The sequence below is a fragment of the Urocitellus parryii genome, chromosome 1 (assembly GCF_045843805.1).
Source record: "Urocitellus parryii isolate mUroPar1 chromosome 1, mUroPar1.hap1, whole genome shotgun sequence".
Classification (NCBI taxonomy): domain Eukaryota; kingdom Metazoa; phylum Chordata; class Mammalia; order Rodentia; family Sciuridae; genus Urocitellus; species Urocitellus parryii.
This window is the reverse complement of record NC_135531.1, coordinates 227,587,606-227,607,559: the sequence shown is the minus strand read 5'-3', so window position 1 is coordinate 227,607,559 and position 19,954 is coordinate 227,587,606. Positions and strand designations below refer to the sequence as shown.

The window sequence follows — 19,954 nt, the reverse complement described above, 5'->3', positions numbered from 1 at the left end:
GCTCCTATTCCTGGTAATCAGTGATATTATTCTCTGTCTCCACTTTTCAGGGCAGCACTTTACTCTCAATTTTCTGATGGATATAAAAGTTGATGATTTTCTGTTTGTTCAACTTTTTTTGTTTTTCAGTTAATTTACATAGCATTTCATTATTATGAGGGCAGAAGTGATGATTTCCAAGCTCTGTATATGTTGAACTAGAAACCAGAAATCTTTTTTTTTTTTTTTTTTTTTTTAAATATTTTTATTTTTTAGTTCTCGGCGGACACAACATCTTTGTTGGTATGTGGTGCTGAGGACCGAACCCTGGCCGCACGCATGCCAGGCGAGCGCCCTACCGCTGAGCCACATCTCCAGCCCCCAACCAGAAATCTTAATCAGTGTTTCACTAAGTGACATCTTTGCACAAGTGCAGTATCAAATTGTCCATAGGCTATTTAAAAATTATAGTGGATAAAGCAATCAGTAGTTCATTCATACATTTCACAAATTTTATATGAAATATTAATTATGACCACCTGGAAACCCTTTAAATTTGCAGTGATGGGTTGTGTGCATGCTTAAAACATTAAATAGTAACTACTGAGAACCATCATGAATGTCCTAAAATTAGGACTATTAAACCTTTGACAAAAATTTTGATACATTAGGAAGAAAGAGCTTGAAATTGTGGCAGGGGCTTGGAACTGTGAATCAAGATTAGATTTTGATTCTAGATCTACCACTAACAAAGAATTGGAAAATTCGGATTTAGAAAGAGATCAGAGTTAGAAATAAAGATTTTTGTTATATTAATACAGACAGCCTTCTACACTCTCTGATTCAGCCAACCAGGAACCAAAGTATTTGAAAAAAAAAAATTGTGTCTGTACATGTACAGAACTTTTCTTGTCATCATTCCCTAAATATTATTTACATAGTACTTACATTGTATTAGGTATTATGAGTAATCTCAGAAGGATTTAAAGTATACAGGAGGATGTGCTTAGGTTACATACAAATATGCCATTTTATATGAGGGTCTTAGGCACCTGTGTATTTTGTTTTCTGCAAGATGTCTTGAAACCAGTTCCTGTGGACTTACCATCTTATTTTCTTTACTGGGAGGAGAGATCTCTTGAGCTTAGGATATCTTTACCCACTCTGAGAGTATTCCCTAGCACTTTGCAAACAGGAAAAGTAAATAATTTTAAGAATGGATTTAACAGCTGGACATGGTGGTACACACCTTAGTTGCAGCAATTCAGGAGGCCTAGGCAGGAAGATCATAAGTTCAAAGCCAGCCTTAGCAAATTGGCAGGACCTGTCTCAAATTTTTAAAAAAGGGTTAGGGATGTAGTTCAGTGGTTAAGCACCCCTGGGTTCAATCCCCCAAATGAGGTGTAGGATTTAAGGATTTTTTTTAGACAAACTGATGTTTTGGTGAGATATTTATATAGACCCATTTTGCCAATAAATAAATATTCATCGAGAATTTAGGATGAAAGACATTTCTTTTTCCTTATTTATGGTGCTCATAGAAACTAGGCAAACATTCTACCACTGAACTGTATCCCTAACCCTGAAGATAGAAATTCTTCCACTGTTCCACTACTATGCAGTGTGATCCTCAAAAGACTTCATAGTAGTTGCTCATTTTAATTTTTTTTTTTGAATGAATGAACTTTGTTCATTTCACCATAAGTACTTTTACACTCTTGAGCAGGAAAGATTCTGATAGCCATTGTTCCTCACCTTTTTTTCTATAGTATAACATCTTCACGTTACAATGTTTTTCTCTATATTCATAAGAAATGGAAAATAGAGTTAAAATGTCGGTAAAAGTGTTTTATTTCACAAATAGAAAAAAGTTAAGTTTAGTAGAAGTCAAATTTTGAGATTTATATTTTAAACTATTCCTTATTTAAAAATATGTACATATTATAGATGTGTGACCATCTTATGTTCTATTATTATAGGCAATACAAGGACCTGTGGAATATGAGTGATGACAAACCCTTTCTATGCACTGCCCCTGGATGTGGCCAGGTAATAGATATTAGTTACTTTAAATAATTTTGTAGAACATTGATGGTAGAATACATTGTTATTTAAAAAGCCCTGTCTTACAGTGTTTTTTGTAAGAGTTAGGGTAAAAACAGCCCAGAACACTTTGGGAAAGAATTTCTTCTTTTCATTTTTTTCTTCAATAACATATCTGAGTTTTAGAAAATACAGTCTAACGGGGGGTGTGGGGTTGGGGGAGTATTTTGTAATAGAAATGTAAAAATCTAGGATTTTTAAAGTTATAAATCTGACCAACATTCATCAAAAATCATTAGTATACTATCTAATTAGAAATCAAACACGTGTCTTATATAAAAATTGTTTTATGTGTTGAACTCTTATGAAATTAACTGATATTTACCTCTGATATTATCATTAATGTATCCGTGTTCTTAAATTAATATCTTTAATATAGAACATGTGTGGAAGCAGTTTTAGAAAATAATAAATATTTCAGATTTTTAGTAGGCTATTAAATCATTAATTTATTATAATTATCCTATTCTTCAAATAAATATAAACACTAGGAAAGAATAAATTTGATGTATACTGAAATTATAGCATACTTAAATATGGATTTTAAGTCATAAGCATTAAAGTACTTTATTAGTTCTCATTTTCTGTAATCACTATTTTAATTGAGATAGAAGTCATGTATGATAAATTGCATAAAACTCATATTGTGGTAAATTTTAACATGTGTGGACTCAAGAAAACATCACTACAAACAAGATAGCAAACATACCCTTACTCCAAAAATTTCCTCATGCCCATTTATAATTTCTCTCACCCGTCAACCCCTGATGTACCTGCTGTCACTGTAGATGTATTCATTTTCTAAGTTTTATATAAATGGAATCATAGAGTTTGTGTATTTGTCTAGCTTCTTTTATGCCACATAACTTAAGATTTCTAGTCAATTTTAACTAGTCTGAATTAGTCCTTTTTTTTTTTTTTTTTGCTATAGCTATATAAGTTTTAAGTAACTTAAAAAAAAAAAAAAAAGTTTATTTAGCTCATGGTTCTAGAGGCCAAAACCAGTGAGAACCTTCCTGATGGGGTAATCTATAAAATCTCTAGACAGTTTTGGGCATCGCAGCAGGACTAAACAAGCTTCCTCTTGCTCTTATGAAGTCATTAATTATATAATGAGGGGCCCAGCTTTATAACCCTGTTAATCCTAATTATTTCCCAAAGGCCCCACTTCCAAATACTATTAACATGACTTTAGGTTTTAAAGTTTCTAACATGTGGATTCCTAAGGACATACCCAAACTATAGCCTCTATGTTATATGATCAATAATTAATTCCTTTGCACTGAGAAATAATATTTCATCTTTCCACAATTCATTCATTTACTTGTTTATGATAGATATTTGACTTATTTCCAGTGTTTAGTTATCACAGAAAGTTTGTGTGAATATTAGTATACAAGTCTTTATCTGAAAATGTGCTTTTGTTTCTCTTAGGTGATACCCAGAAGTATGATGATGGGATTATGTGATGGGTTTATGTTTGACTTTTTAGAAAGTTACCAAACTGCTTCCCAAAATGGATATCACTTTACATTTACATTGACAGTTTATAAGAGATTTAATTATACCCTGTGCTTGTCAACATTTGATGTTGTCAGGTCTTTAAAATTTTAGTCATCTTCATGTGTGTATACTGGTGTCTCATTGTAGTTTTAATTTGCATTTCTTTAATGAAAAAATGAGCACTTTTTCAAAATGTATTTATCAGCCATTTGTATACCTTATTTTTTGTGAGGTATCATTTCAGATCATTTTTTGTTTCTAAAACAGGTTGTCTTTTAATTACTGAGTTGTGGCATTTCTTTATATATTCTAGATACCTGTGATTTGTCAAATATTCTCTTCAAGCCTGTTTTTTGCATCTTAGGTTTCATAATAATTTTTGATGAACAGGTGTTTCTAATTTTAATGAAGTCTGATATATAATTTTTACTTTACATAAGTTTTGTGTACTCTGTAACTTGCCTAAGAAACTTCTGCCTACCCTTAGGTCACAAAGATATTTGTCCTTGCTTTCCTCTAAAAGCTTTTTTTTTAAGCTTAGGCTTCTGATTTCATCTTGAACTAATTTTCATATACAGTGTGAGGTATAGATTGAAGTTAATCTATTTTTCCGGATATAGTTTCTCAGACAGTCATCACTTGTTGAAAAGATGTTTCTTTCTCCATTAAATTGCTTTGATTCCTGTATAGAAAACCAAATGATTATATAAGATGAGGCTATTTCTAGGCTTTTATATTTTTGTTTCGTTCATCAGCCTCAGCTTTTATGCCAGTTCCACATTTTCTAGCTTTGCAGTTTGTGTTCCAGTCAGATAGGGTAAGTTCTTCAATTTAGTTCTCCCTTTTAAAGATTGTTTTGGTTAGTCATTTAATTTTTAGTAATTCTGGTGAAGATGTTAGTGGTGTCTTCTGATTTCAATTACCTGGTATCGATATTGAGCAGGATAAAGACAGGAGTTAACACTGTTGATGCTGTTTTAAATAGATTGGTCAGGAAATGTGTTTGAACAAAGAAATGAAGAAAATGTGCATATATTTCTTTTGCATTGGAGCACATAATGGTCAATGGGAGGCAGGGTTAATCAGAATGGTAGGAAAAAGAAGAAATATCCTGTAGAATTTTGCATACTATTTGGGGTTCATGCACAGAAAGGTAAGAAACTATTCCTGAGATAAGAGTGAAAGTTAGGGAGATTAGAGGCTAACAGCAATTCAGATGAGAGATGGACTAGGTGGCTTTGACTAAGTAGTAATGGTGGACATAGAAATAGACTAACTTGACATCTGTTTTGGAGTTATATTTGATATGCATTTTCCTATAAAGTTAAGAGAGCTTTAAAAAGTTTAACAAAATACCTGACATAATCAACTTATAAGAAGAAAATATTCATTTTGGCTCACAGTTTTGGAGGTTGCTGTCCATGATTGGTTAGTCCTGTTACTTTGGGCCTGTGACAAGGCAGAACATACATCATGGCAGGAGCAAGAAACAGAACCAACCACTTATCACAAGCAGAGTGCCAAGAAGAAGAGGAAGGGGCCAGAGTCCCAAAGTCTCTTTCAGGGGCACTCCGCCAGTGACCTAAGAACCTCCCATAAGGCCCCAACTCTCAGTAGTTCTACCTTTCCCAATAATGCCCACTTGGGAACCAGGTCATTAGCAATTTTACAGCTAATGAAATATGTTTCCAGGATAATCTTTGGACATTAGCTAGTTTGGTCATGTTCTAGCAGTTGTTCTTGAAAATACAGACTCAGACAAGCCTTACCTAATTCTTTGTCCTTATTCTTTTCTGCTTAAAATAGTTGGAATGTTTCTGTTATCTTGTGATTGACTGTTTTAGTCAGCTTTTTTTGCGGCTGTGACTAAAAACCCTGTCAAGAACAATTTTAGAGGAGGAAAAGTTTATTTGGGGGCTTACAGTTTCAAAGTTCTCAATCCATAGACAGCTGGCTCCATTTCTCAGGGCTCAAGGTGAGGCTGAACATCTTGGTGGAAGAGTGTGGTGGAGGGAAGCAGCTTACATGATGATCAGAAAGCAGAGACTCTTTGACAAATACTACAAAATATATACCCCAAAGGCCTGTCCCCAATGACCCACCTCCTTCAGCTTCACCCGTCTTCATTTACCTGAGTTAATCCCATGAGGGCATTAATTCACTGATTGAATTAAGGCTCTCATGACTTGGTCATTTCTTTAAGCCTTCTTGCATTGTCTTGCACATGAGTTTTTGGGGAACACCTCACATCTAAACATAACAGACTTCTTACTAATATACATGCCTTTGTTTATAAAAAGCATTGTGTTTAAATTTATTTAAACAGAAGAAAAAGAAACTGATGCCAGATGTTAGAATGTATGTGTATATATGCATCATAAGAGTTTTTATTTCCTAAAAGACCTCTAACATTAAATTTATGGCATATGAAAAACATTAACAAGTTGATATTTGACTCTCCACTTCCCTTTTCCATCTCCTGATATCTGATAATTATTGTACTATTCTTACATTGTCAAGGTTTATAAAACTTAAATTTTGTCTTATAACTCTCATATTTATTTATATCTTAAAATGGTATAGAGAATAAGGGTTGAAAACAAAGCATTTGGTCACTCGAGTGTTTAAAAGTCAAAATAGGAGGAGAATATAACTAAGCCACAATAGCCAGTGAGGAAAGTTGAGTCCTGGAAGTCAAGTAAGAAATGTTTTGAAGTTGTTGGTGATGGGGGGGGGGGTATAGCCATATAGCATCAGATGAGAATTTAGTATTTATTTGATTTAGAAATTCTTAGGGCTACACTTGTAGCTTAATGGTAGAACATTTGCCTAATGTGTGCAAAGTCCTAACTTTGATCCCCAGCATTGCAAAAAGGTAAAATAAAATAAAATTTTAAAAAGTGAAGATAATTAGAGACCTTGGTGAGAGTAGCTTCAGTGAAGCAGCAGGAACACCTGTGTTGATCAGAGTATTTAGAGAATGGGGGAAAAAAAGAGAATGGAGGGACTAGGGTTGTGGCTCAGCGGTAGAGCACTTACGTCTCACATGTGGGACCCTGGGTTTGATCCTCAGCACCACATAAAAATAAATAAACAAAATAAAGATATTGTGCCCATGTATAACTAAAAAGAGAGAGAGAGAGAGAGAGAATGGAGGCATTGTAAGAGCTCTTTCTTGGAGTGTAACCTAAAGGGGAAAGTATGATATATAGCTGGAGAAGGATGTAGAATTGAAGATGAATTTCATTTGTTTGTTTTGTATTTTAAAGTAGGAATGTGGGCTAGGCTTGTGGCTCAGTGGTAGAGCGCTTGCCTAGCATGTGCGAGGCCTTGGGTTCAATCCTCAGTACCACATAAAAATAAGTAAATAAAATAAAGGTATTGTGTCCAACTACAACTAAAAATAAAAAAGTAGGAATGTAACAGCATATTTGTTACTGCAGAGTTAGGGGACCACTGCAGGAATGGGGTCCTTAAGTAGGTAAGAGTAGATATGATCCAGTTATGAAGTGAAGGAACTATTGTTAGATAAACCATGAATAGTTTGCTCATAGAAACTGAGTGAAGAGAAATGTGGAAGATTTGAATATAGAAAAGAAATTATACCTGAACTTAAGACATACAAACATGTGTCCTTCAATATAGTCACCTTAAAAACTACACTTCTGTTTGTTTCATTGAACCAACAAAATAACCTTTCGAGACTTTGAGGCTTTGACACATTTTTGAAATAGCCTAAGAGATGGCAAATTTTTAGCCCTTTGTATTACTTAGGATACAAGTTAGCACACAGATGCAACCTAATAATGTATATATTTGTCTCTTATGTAATAGTCCAGAAATAGGAATTCTAGGGTCAGTAGGCTACCTCTGTCATCCTCAACATGTGACTTCCATTTGTATCTCCAAGAAGCTATTCCTGCTCATGCCATCAAGTCCACAATAATAGTAAGGAAAAAGGGAAGCAGAGCATACACTACATCTCCATCATTTTCAAGTCATTAGCTAGAAGTAATAAATTCATAATTTTCAATCATTCCTTTTAACCAGAATTTAATTAGTGGCCACTCAACTGCAAAGGAAGCTAGAAAATGTAGTCTTTGTTGTGGGTGACTAAATGCTCACCTGAAATGCTGAACATTTTATTTTTATTGAAGTAAAAGGAGGACTACTTGTTGGGAGACAGCTAGCAGTGTTGGGAGACAGCTAGCAGTCCTTGTCATAGTTTTCAGAAATGGTTTTAAATTTGGATACATAGCAAAAAATCAGTGGGAGCCTGAGTCTAGTTAGATAAGGTTAAAACAAAGTTACTGAAGTCTTGAGTTAGTTAATAGTAATGTACTAATGTTGGTTTCGTAGTTTTGAACAGTATACCTAGTAATGAGAAAACATTAGGGGAACCAAAATTGGTTAAGAAGCATTTAGAAATCTCTTGCTATCTTTTCTACTTTTCTGTGAATTTAACAGTTTTCCAAAATGAAATGTAACTGAGAACAAAGTAACAACAAAAACAGCTCTACCTGTGAAATACATATGTACATAAAATTTACCTATCCAGCCACAGAATAGGGCTTCCAAATATTTATCAGATATTTATCATATGTATTTTTTAATCTGTGCCCAACTTGTTTCAAAAAGTATTGGAAGACTTAAAGGTTTATATAATAGTCATCTTAGTAATAAAAACATTTATAATGATAGCATTTTTTTATTTAACTAGTCACTGATACTAAGAACTTGATGTGTTCTATGTCATTTAATCCTTGTAACAGCCCTGTGAAGTCAGTATTGTTAGCCTTGTTTTACAGACAAGGACTAAACTTGAGACAAATTGCTGAACTTTTGTGAGTCACAGAATTAGTAAATACTAGTGCTAGGTTTGAATCCAAGCATATTCTTGTGTAACATATATAATGAGTCATCCCTAAATAGCATGCTAAGATACCAAGAGATTCTTACTTGAATACTGTTCCTTGTATATGTGTATTTTTTTCTTGACATTAAAAAAATTATTTCCTTTTAATTATAAAAGTACCACAGAAAATGTCGACAAGTTTAAAACAACAAAATAATTCAAAGCAAAACCACAAGTATTGGAGCACGCCTGTAATCCCAGCTACTCAGGAGGCTAAGGCAGAAGGATAAAGGTTTGAGGCCAACATGGGCAACTCAGTGAGATACTGTCTTAAAAAAAATGAAACAAGGGCTAGGGATATAGCTCAGTGGTAGAGTGCTTGCCTAGCATGTAGAAGGCCCTGGGTTCAGTGCCCAGTACTGCAAAAAAAAAAAGAAAGAAAGAAAGAAAGAAAGAAAGAAAGAAAGAAAGAAAGAAAGAAAGAAAGAAAGAAAGAAAGAAAGAAAGAAAGAAAGAAAGAAAGAAAGAAAGAAAGAAAGAAAGAAAGAAAGAAAGAAAGAAAGAAAGAAAGAAAGAAAGAAAGAAAGAAAGAAAGAAAGAAAGAAAGAAAGAAAGAAAGAAAGAAAGAAAGAAAGAAAGAAAGAAAGAAAGAAAGAAAGAAAGAAAGAAAGAAAGAAAGAAAGAAAGAAAGAAAGAAAGAAAGAAAGAAAGAAAGAGAAAGAAGAAATTCAAAGAGAACTTTCATTAACATTTTGGAGCATTTCCTAAATTCTGCCTCTCATTCAAAACAAAATTAGTTCATGCTTGGTGGCTTACTCATATAATCCCAGTGGCTTAGATCTGGAGGCTGAGTCCAGGAGGATCACAAGTTCAAGTTTAGCATAAGCAATTGGCAAAGCCCTAAGCAACTTAATGAGATTCTGTCTCAAAATTAAAAATAAAAAGGGTTGGGGATGTAGTTCAGTGGTAGAGCACCCCTAGGGTCAATCTCCTGTGTGTGTGTGTGTGTGTGTGTGTGTGTGTGTGTGTGTAAAGAGAGAGAGAGAGAAGGTTGTGAATAAGAATTAATTTTACAGGCACCAATTTGGTGTTGGTAGTGAAAATCATTTTTCTTATCAGTAAGCAGTAATATTATTACCAATATTAATTTTAGCTTTAACACACTTAATGGACTTAGTTAAGTTGAAAATTTCAAATGACTTTTTACACTTTAAAATGTATTTTGTTACTAATATTACCTAAGAGAAAGACTTTAGAAATTGGTACAAAGAGTTCACCTGATGATTCTTGCTGTTAAATCTTTTTTTATTATGCTTAATTAACTGTTAGGTATTCCACAATGAGACTCCTGTTAATTTCAGTTGTATTAAAGCAATGTTCTAGGGCTGGGGATGTGGCTCAAGCGGTAGCGCGCTCGCCTGGCATGCGTGCGGCCCGGGTTCGATCCTCAGCACCACATACCAACAAAGATGTTGTGTCCGCCGAGAACTAAAAAATAAATATTAAAAATTCTCTCTCTCTCTCTCTCTCTCTCTCTCTCTCTCTCACTCTCTCTTAAAAAAAAAAAACAAAAAAAAGCAATGTTCTAAGGAATGCCGTAAGAGACCGAAAAAATTTAGTGAAAATTGATTTAATATTGGTACTCTTTTGTTTTATTTCTAATGTATTTGCCTTGGTGATATTCTCATTGAAAATAGTTTCTTTGGTAAAATGTACATTATAAGCAGTTTTACAAAGTATAGATAGATAGATAGGCTTTATATTTACTCTAAAGTCTCAGTTAAGGCAGGCTTCTTTTAATCAATAACTTCTTGCTTTTCAAGTTCTTCAACTAGTGAAAGAGGTAGTAAAATGAGCTATTGGCTTGATAACTAGAAAACTTATTTGTGTCTATTTAATATGTTAAATAGGAATAATAATCAGTATATTGTAGATGTGAGTGAATATATAAATATAGAATGACTGATTTTTTTATGAAGTTAATTCTGGTGAGTAGTAGAGCCTTGTAAAAACAGATTTCTCAGCAGAGTTTACATTAGTTGCTTACATTAATTTATTATGGGAAACAACTGATTCACCTTTCTCCCATCTGTCAGGTTATCCTTCCTTTTTAACTTTCTAAGAGAAATGGTTACCTATCAGGAATCTAACAACAACAGCAACAGAAAACACACACACACACACACACTTTTTTTTCACTGCTTTTCTCATTGTTTATTGAGTAATAGATTTCAAGCTTCTGTTGCTTAACAAAATACTTGTATTTTTGTGAATTTCTATAGCATTTTGCATTGGGGCTGTGCTTTGAATTGCCTAGAAGAAAAAAATTAACATGAATTCAGTGTTGGTATTGCTAGTAAGATCACTATAATTTTTCTAGAAAATTTATCTTCCCTTTAGTTTTGAAGCAGTTCACATAGATGGTGCAAATACACACACACACACACACACACACACACACACACATATTTTAGCATGTAATAGTTACTTTTAAGTATTTGTTGAAAAAAGAATACGTATGTGTACATGCACAACACACATTTTGACCAGATTGCTTCTTCATGCTGATTTTAATTTTCTTTTAAATGTTTTAAGATATAGCCAGGGTCAGAGTCACCTGTATCAAGGGCCAAATTGAGTATATTTTGTCCTTCACATCAGAAAGTGTGTGTATATAAATTAGTGTATGATCACTAATCCCTTTATAAACAACATTTAGGTAAATTCAATCTGTGGATCCCCTGAGAGTTTATAAATGCATCTTTCTTGGATTTCTTCTTTTAATGTTAGTTCATATGATCCTGAGTATTTGTTACAACCACTCCTTTTCACTTAGGATAAAGCTTAGTGCTCTCATATTTGTTTTGTAAAGAAGACAGTGTTATTTGCTTTATAGGTAGTTTCTGTGTCTCTTCTACCCTCCCTTTTCTTTCTCTTTGAAGTACTGGGGATTAAACTTAGGACCTTGAGCATGGTAGGCAAACGCTACCACTGAACTACAATCCCAGTTCCTGAGCTGTATACCTAGCCCCAGTTACTTTTTTTTTTTTAATAACTGTATTTTATTTGTTTCTTTTTGTATGTGGTACTGAGGATCGAACCCAGTGCCTCCTTATACATGCTAAAGCAAGTGCTCTACCACTGAGCCACAACCCCAGCCCCCCCCAGTTGATCTTTGATTTGAATATATGTGGTCAAAACTAAGCAGAGAATACAGATAGAATAAAATTCCTAGAAGAAAAATTTGTAAGTTATTCTTATTAATTTTACCAACTTTACAGTTTTAAAATCTGAAACCTATACTAAAATGAATTCATTCACAAATATTTAATGATTTCCTTTAGTGGAAAAACCACATTGTGACATTCTTTGGAACATAAAATCAATCTTGCTTTAATATACTTTTAGTGTAGAATATAAGACACATACATTTAAAATTGTTATACAAAATATAAAAAGCATTAAAATAATGTTAGTAAACTACAGATATGTTCATTCTCCAGGAGCTTTGTTATTTAGCAGTCTTGTCAAAAGTGCCACCAATACTTATTCCCCCAAAGTTGGGAGGGATTCTTATAATGATAAAGTAAAAGGAAGATAGTTCCTAAGTGGGGAAAAGTTAAGATTGTCTGAGTGCCCCTAGATGATGCTCAGTAAATGTCTGAATAGTTAATGAATAAATAAGGCAAGGGACAGAAGTATTGTTGCATCTGAACACTTTTATAGTATCATTAAAAATTTTTCTTAAAAACTTACTTTTAGAATAAACCATTTAGTTTGGCTAGAAAGTAGTTCACATAGATTCTGCAAAAATAAATTTTTTCATATATTATAGTTACTTTTATAAGTGTTTGTTAGAAAATGGACATCTATCCATCTGTCAGTCTTTTCTTAATAACTAAATTTTGACCAGATTGCCTTTGATGGAAATAAAGGAAGGTTCTGAGGACCATAAAATAATAGTTAATTTTCCCCTGGTGTGAAGTAATCTAAAGACTAAATGATAAAATATAGCTAAAGCATACTACTAGCATACTACTACATGTTATATTTGGAGGATGATAGTAGGAGCTTGGCCTACTTAAAAAGAACATGAAAATATATATGCTATTATGATAGGTGCTATAACCAATGTGTTACACAGAGCATAATGGACGTAGATAAAGGCTTTTTACATCTGTAGGCTGAGGGCTAGTGATGATATAGGTACTCCATGGCATGCTTGAAAAAAATTAGAATAAAATATATAGTGGGGGAAAATATTTAATTGTTTTATATTGTTTTAGGGTTAGCCTAAAGCTACTGTTACTAGTTACATGAAAGGATATAGTGAATTGAATAGGGGGAGATCCATTTTAGTAATTTGGGAAAACCAAGTTAGTTATATATAAAATTTTAACATCCCTATTTATAAAGTTATAGACTAAAGAGTGAGTTTAGATCCATTAACTTAACATTTTTAAATTAATGTTCCAAACCAGGAATTGGGCAAAAAAATAATTGCTCTGAAATAACAAGAGGTAGTTATAAATGTTTCTTGATAAGGAGCATCTTCATAAAGAGAATATTTAAACAATGTATTTATTATATGTACTCATAAGTGTCACATTTAATATGCAGGATTTATCCAGGTTGAGTGAAGGGGAAAAATGTGATAGATAGCCTTTAAATAATTTTGCTTCACTTTTAATATAAGCCCCATAGTTTAAAAAATCACTTTAGCTACTGTAAGCTAAACACTTTATTTAGATGAACTGATTTATCATTGTATTGGTTGCTGTTTCTTTACTAGATTATAACAAAGACATTGTTTTTTATGTGGTAACAGAAATCATGACTTATTTTTTATTTGTTCAGTAGTAATATTTTTAAATAAATTTTCTCATTTAAAAAGTGGTAAGTAAACTTAAGTCTAGATAAATATAGAATTTTCTTTAAAAGTCATTGTGCCATGGAGTATATATTTCTACACTGATATAACAAAAAAAAATAATGATCTGGTTTTAGTATCCAAATGAAATTTATGTAAAGTTTCTTTGCCTTAGATTTTATTTTTAAATGCTCTCAAATTATGTGATTTAGTAATATATTAGTATTGCTCTTCATTGGGTAATGACTTTCTCTGTGATTATTTGAAATATAGTATGCTTGTCTATACTAACAGTAGATCCTTTTATAGTTGACAAACTGCTATGTCACTGTTAATGGTGGTTTTACATGTTGTGGAAATGAATTTCCTTATCATTTTACTTATTTGATCAAATTGAAAATCTTAACTATATTTTAAAACTTTCTGCCACAGCGTTTTACCAACGAGGATCATTTGGCTGTCCATAAACATAAACATGAGATGACACTGAAATTTGGTCCAGCACGTAATGACAGTGTCATTGTGGCTGGTTAGTATATGCTTTTTTAATAGCTTATATACATATTTCACCTGGAATGTGCACAATTTTTGTGTATTCTCTGTAAATATTATAGTCTGGTGATACTCCAATTACTTCATTTACAGTAAATGTTGGCAACATGCATTTTACCCATTACATTTTCATGTGTTCTTCTGACCATTCATTTCACTTTTTTTTGTCTAGTTTTCAAATATAAATTTCAATGTTAATTTTATGGAAGTTAATTGAAATTCTGGGAATATTCATACAATCTACAAAGTTTATAGTTAACTGATAATTGAACTAATATGGTATTTAGTCAGTGTTTCTTTTAGCTGTCCTAATTCAGTTTAAAAGGCTATATGATGGAGAAAGAGCAATTAGGAGACTTGTTCATTAGGATTTTGTTAATTCTTTTTATTTGTATTAATAAAATATTCTTGATAAAGGAGCCTAAATTCAGTCAGTGCTGTTTTTGGTGTGTTGATCATACATTTTTACTTAAACAAACAGGTGATTATTTTTCATTACAAATAAGAAGAAAGACCTAATTCATGCATTGGTTTATTGTTATTGCATGTTGTATTAGCTGCCTTTTTGGTATTTAAGTATATACACACACATTCATGTATATGTACCCACATATATTATGTATAATTTGAGTACATTTGCATATTTTCTGATTATGTATTATGAGAATAAGTTTTAGCCTGGTGCGGTGGCACATGCCTGTAATCCCAGCGACTTGGGAGGCTAAGGCAGGAGGATTGCAAGTTTTAGGCCAGCCTCAGCAACTTAGGGCCACTGAGGGCCTAAACAACAAGTTTTAATATTAAACTTTACAAAAATGTTAGACCTTCTATATCATAATGACAGATTTGCATTATATTCAATTAACTCAAGATTCTTTTTTTTCTCTTGTGAAGCTTAGGCTATACTGTTTGCAATTTTGGAATTATACCTGAATACTATTAGTATTTTTAAAATTATTACTGAGTATTGAGATTAAATTGTCATATACAATGCTTTGGGTAGATAATAAGACAATATTGGATGGCTCGTCCTGTACTTTCAGTATCTAAATTTTTGTAATGAAGAAATTGGAGGTAACAAAAAGTTGGTAAGTTTTTTTAAGGAAACTTTCAACTTATCTTCAGTCCTATAAGTAAAAGAGAAGAGCCTTTCTTTGGAATATTATAGATATTAAGAGCTAGAATTAAAAAAATAAAAAGAAAAAAGCAAGAAAAATAACCTGGAAAGTTTACTCCCTACATAAAGGTTTTTGTTTTCCTGAGAGCATTTTCTTTCTGTGTAAGTTCTGAATTCATAAAATGTTTTGAAATTGGTTTCTAGAAATTATTTTCCTATCTGATCACATTTCATAGAGTGTAAAAATATAGCACAAACAACACTTGAACATTTTTTTACTGACATGTTGAGATGATTGTTTAACATTACTGTATAAATAAAATGCATGATGTGTGTGGTATATATTTGATCGGTAGCCATATACAAACGATCGTGCCTATCTTGACTTGTCTCAAGTCTGATGGTTCTAATAATCAATAAAAGTGACTTATACTTATGCATTTTTAAGACTTTTCCATCCCTTTAATATAAATTAAGAAACTTTTAATAAGCTTAGATAGACAAATCTTTTGGCTGTAAACAGAAGAGTCCAAGTTATATTTGACTTATTAATACAATCATGAGGGACTTAAGCTGATGCATGTATGCAAATCCCTTACTGTAATATGATTTCGGAAGTCTTTTGGATGTTGGAGTAGGACATAGGTTAAAGATTAATTACACGTAAAATTATGACATAGTAGAGTCCCTAAAGTAATTCTGATATTACTAATAGTGTCTGAGACAGGTTTAAATTATATCTAATGTGTGTGACAAGTAGGTCATTTTAGTGTTAAAATATATTTATATGTAATATTACTCTGGTGGGTATACCTGTGGTGATAAAGATAAAATAGTAATGCCCACTTTGGGAAAACAATAGTTAACAAGTACAAGAATTTTACTTTCACAAAAAATATTTTTGGCTTTTCTCTTAAACCAGGAGTTGACCTTGGTAGTCTAAACATTTATTTAGTTTAGACTAGATTCCTGGTATAACCTATAAAATCGATGCTCTAAAGTATATAAAATGTGAATGAAATTTAAATACACTACCAATTCTAATTACTATGAATAAAGAGCCTTGAAAATAATAAGATTAAATGGTTAAATTTTATAAATCTGCTATTTTTCATTAACCATGGGCCTTAACTGGTATTTATTCTATAAATAATACATAAACATGTTAATGTACCTAACATGAGTACGTACTGAAGTACAATGGAAATATTTCAATTTGTGAGAAAGTAATTGTTAGTTGTAAAAATTAAGCTAGAACTTTTTTTTGATACTTGACTCTAACATACTCCTCATACCAGTTTTATAAAATGCATTAAAATAGAAAATGAACTTCAGTTGACAATAGTGAAGAGGGCTGTCTTTTGTTTTTAGGGCTCTCATTTTAACTTTCTTTCTTTCTTGTAGTATTTTGGTCCACCTATTAAATATTAAAGATTATATTTTATCTTAATGTTTTTAAGACTAAATTATAAACAACTGGAGAAGGGTCAAGTTAAAGCAAAAATAGATGCTTTTACTCTACTTTTTCCCAAATTGCATGTATTTAAACAATTACAATTTTAATGTAAATTTTAAAAATTCTAATCACTAGGATAATAGTTTATCTCTAGAGTAGAGTATGTTTTTGCCACTCCACTCAGAGAGGAGTAGGACTATGGAATCAAAAGGATTTCTTTCATATTTTTATGGTTCATGAAGTTGGAGAAAATATTTTTAAGTTCAACAAAAACTTAACCAAATTTTATTTGTTTTAAAGGAAGAGATTTCAAAGAGAGCATTAACAACTGATTGAACCAGTCCTGCTAATTTGTTAATTTACTAGCTATATTTTAGAAAGTCTTAACATGATATTTAAATCTGCATGATTACTTCTTGACATTTATTTCAGATCAGACCCCAACACCAACAAGATTCTTGAAAAACTGTGAAGAAGTGGGTTTGTTTAATGAGTTGGCAAGTCCATTTGAGAATGAATTCAAGAAGGCTTCAGAAGATGACATTAAAAAAGTATGTTGTTAACTGTGAACTTAAAGAATACTTCTGATTGGAAAAGTAATGATCGTATAAATTTCCTGCTTCTTAATTTAGACATACTGATGTAGTTTTTGAACTTATAACATTTTCTTTGTTGTTTGTATTAGATGCCTCTAGATTTGTCCCCTCTTGCAACACCAATCATAAGAAGCAAAATTGAGGAACCATCTATTGTGGAAACAACTCACCAGGATAGTCCTTTACCTCATCCAGAGTCTACTACCAGTGATGAAAAGGTTAGGAATATATTTATGTAGTAGAAATACAAGTTAAGTGGAAAAAATTGGTGCTCCCAGTAAAGTTTAATTATTTAATCTCTACAAAATGTCAGTGTATTAAACTATATAAAATTCATTGTCACTTTATATTTGTGAATATTCAACATTTCAGGGGAAAAAGATTCTACCTTTACAGATAATTATCTTTATTACATTGAAAAATTATGGGATAGAACAGCAATCATTTTATAGAAATGCATAATTTTAAAATGTGTAAATTTATAAATTTAACTGCATTTTTCTGAGTTTTACCATTTTTTTTTAGCTAGTTTGATATAATAACAACTTAATTTAAAAGTTTTTACAACTAAAATTTATTTGTACAGTGGCTATTTAAGATTTTAAAAAGTAACTGGTTACTTCTCAGCAGTGGATCTTTGGTATTAGTAACTAAGATGGTGATGATACTATCTTGAATCCCCTGTTAACCTAAGGCCATCTGGGCCGTTATGTGTTGAGTGGCATTGATCACTTTTTTCATTTATAAGCACATGAAATGAACATATATTTATTGGGTAGCAAGAGGCAGTGGTCATTTTTAGATACGTTATTCTAAAGCCATAACATTGATGGAAATAGAAATAGGAAATATAGTCATATATCATTTAATGACAGAGATTCATTCTGAGAAATGCATCAATTGGCAATTTCATCATTGTGCAGGCATTAGAGTGTACTTACATAAAACTAGATAGTATAGCATATTAACACATTTGGGCTATATGGTACAACCTATTGCCTCTAAGCTATAAATCTTTACAGTATGTTACTATACTGAATACTGTGTAGGCAGTTGTAACCCAATGGTAAGTATATGTGTGTCTAAACATAGAAAAGGTACAGTTGAAAATAAACTACAAAAGATTAAAAAAAAAAAAAAAAAAAACAATGGGACAGTTGTTGCTGGGCATGGTGGCACATGCCTGTAATCCTAGTGGCTCGGGAGGCTGAGGCAGGAGGATTGCAAGTTCAAAGCTAGCCTCAGCAAAAGCGAGGTGCTCAGCAACTCAGTGAGACCCTGTCTCTAAATAAAAATACAAAATAGGGCCAAAGATGTGGTTCAGTTATTGAGTGTCCCTGAATTCAGTCCCCGGTACTAAAAAAAAAAAAAAAGAAGTTATACTCCATGTATGTATAATATGTCAAAATATACTATACTGTCATGTATATCTAAAAAAAATAAAACCTATTTAAAAAATAAAAAATAAATCTTTTAAAAAAGAGGGAACAATTGTGTAAAGCACTTATTGTGAATGGAGTTTATAGAACTGGAAATTGCTCTGTGTGAGTCAGTGAGTGGTGAGTGAATGAAGGCTTAGAATATTAGTATACACTACTGTAGACGTTATAAACACTGTATACTTAGGTTATATTAAATTTATTTTTGAAATTCTTCCTGTAACAGTACTTTAACTTACTGATTAACTTTTTTACTTTATAAACCTGTTATTTTTTCAACTTTTCAACTTTTTTGTAAGAACAGTTGAAAACACAAACCCACTGCATTAGCTGTACCAAAATATTCTTTTTTTTTTTTTTTTTGAGAGAATTTTTTTAATATTTTTTTAGTTCTCGGCGGACACAACATCTTTGTTGGTATGTGGTGCTGAGGATCGAACCCGGGCCGCACGCATGCCAGGCGAGCGCGCTACCACTTGAGCCACATCCCCAGCCCCCAAAATATTCTTTTTATATCCTTATTCTATAATATTTTTTCTATTAAAAATTATTTTTCTTGTTAACTTTTTTTTTTAAGATCTAATACACCAATACACACATTAGCTGAGGCGTATGTAGGATCAGAATCATCAATGTCACTGTCTTCCACTTCCACATTTTGTCCTTCTGTAAGGTCTTTGAGACAGTAACTCACACATGGAGCCATGTTACCTATGATTGCAATGCCTCCTTCTGGAATCATTTTTGAAGGATCTGCCTTAAGCTCTTTCTGAGGATATGTCACTCTTTTCAGAAATATGTCCAGGGTGGTTTGCTCGGGTAGTTTTCATTATACCATGAATATTCTTTCCAATTAAAGAAATTAATGAAAACCCTTTTGGTGTTGGTGTCCTCATTTTCAAAATTCTAAAGCAACTTGTTTAGATTTGCAAACACTTCTTTTAAACCCTCCCCTGTGAATTTTTTTGGGGGGTTCTTTTTCTTCTCTTGTAATTTCCTTTTATCTTTTTTTCAGCTATGTGTTTCCTGGGTAATACATTTTTTCAGTTCTATCTTATGCAGCCTATTGTTGACATAATGTCATTATGCAGCATATTACTTCAGAAAAAGTAACTTTTTATCCTAGAGTAAAAGTTTAGGGTTGCTTTTTTGTTTTATTTAAATTTTCTTTTTTTTGATGATAAAAGTACATTCTCATCATAAGAACTTAAAGAATAGCAAAGAAGGCAACTAAAATCACCTCTTAGCCCATAATTGGAATAATAATTACTAATATTTTGAGGTTTTTTTCCCTTTATTTATACATACATTTTATACATACAAATATGTAAGGGTATAGTTGCATAGAAGGGTAGCTTGCTTTTTTTTTTTTCCCCTCTTGCCCAGTACTGCGGATTGAACCCAGGGCACTGCCACTGAGCAGTGCCTTTTTAATTTTTTATTTTGAGACAGTCCTTGAACTAGTGGTCTCATTACCTCAGCCT

At 32.2% G+C, this 19,954-nt stretch overlaps 1 protein-coding gene across 1 annotated transcript in view; it reads left to right on the top strand.

The window, feature by feature from the left end:
- The window catches only part of Atf2 (activating transcription factor 2), a 96,851-nt gene that overhangs the window by 38,292 nt on the left and 38,605 nt on the right, over positions 1–19,954 (top strand). The window contains 4 exon segments of the mRNA XM_077802862.1: positions 1,959–2,028; positions 13,743–13,839; positions 16,868–16,986; positions 17,121–17,249. Of these exon segments, the coding sequence (XP_077658988.1) occupies positions 1,959–2,028; positions 13,743–13,839; positions 16,868–16,986; positions 17,121–17,249 (415 nt within the window).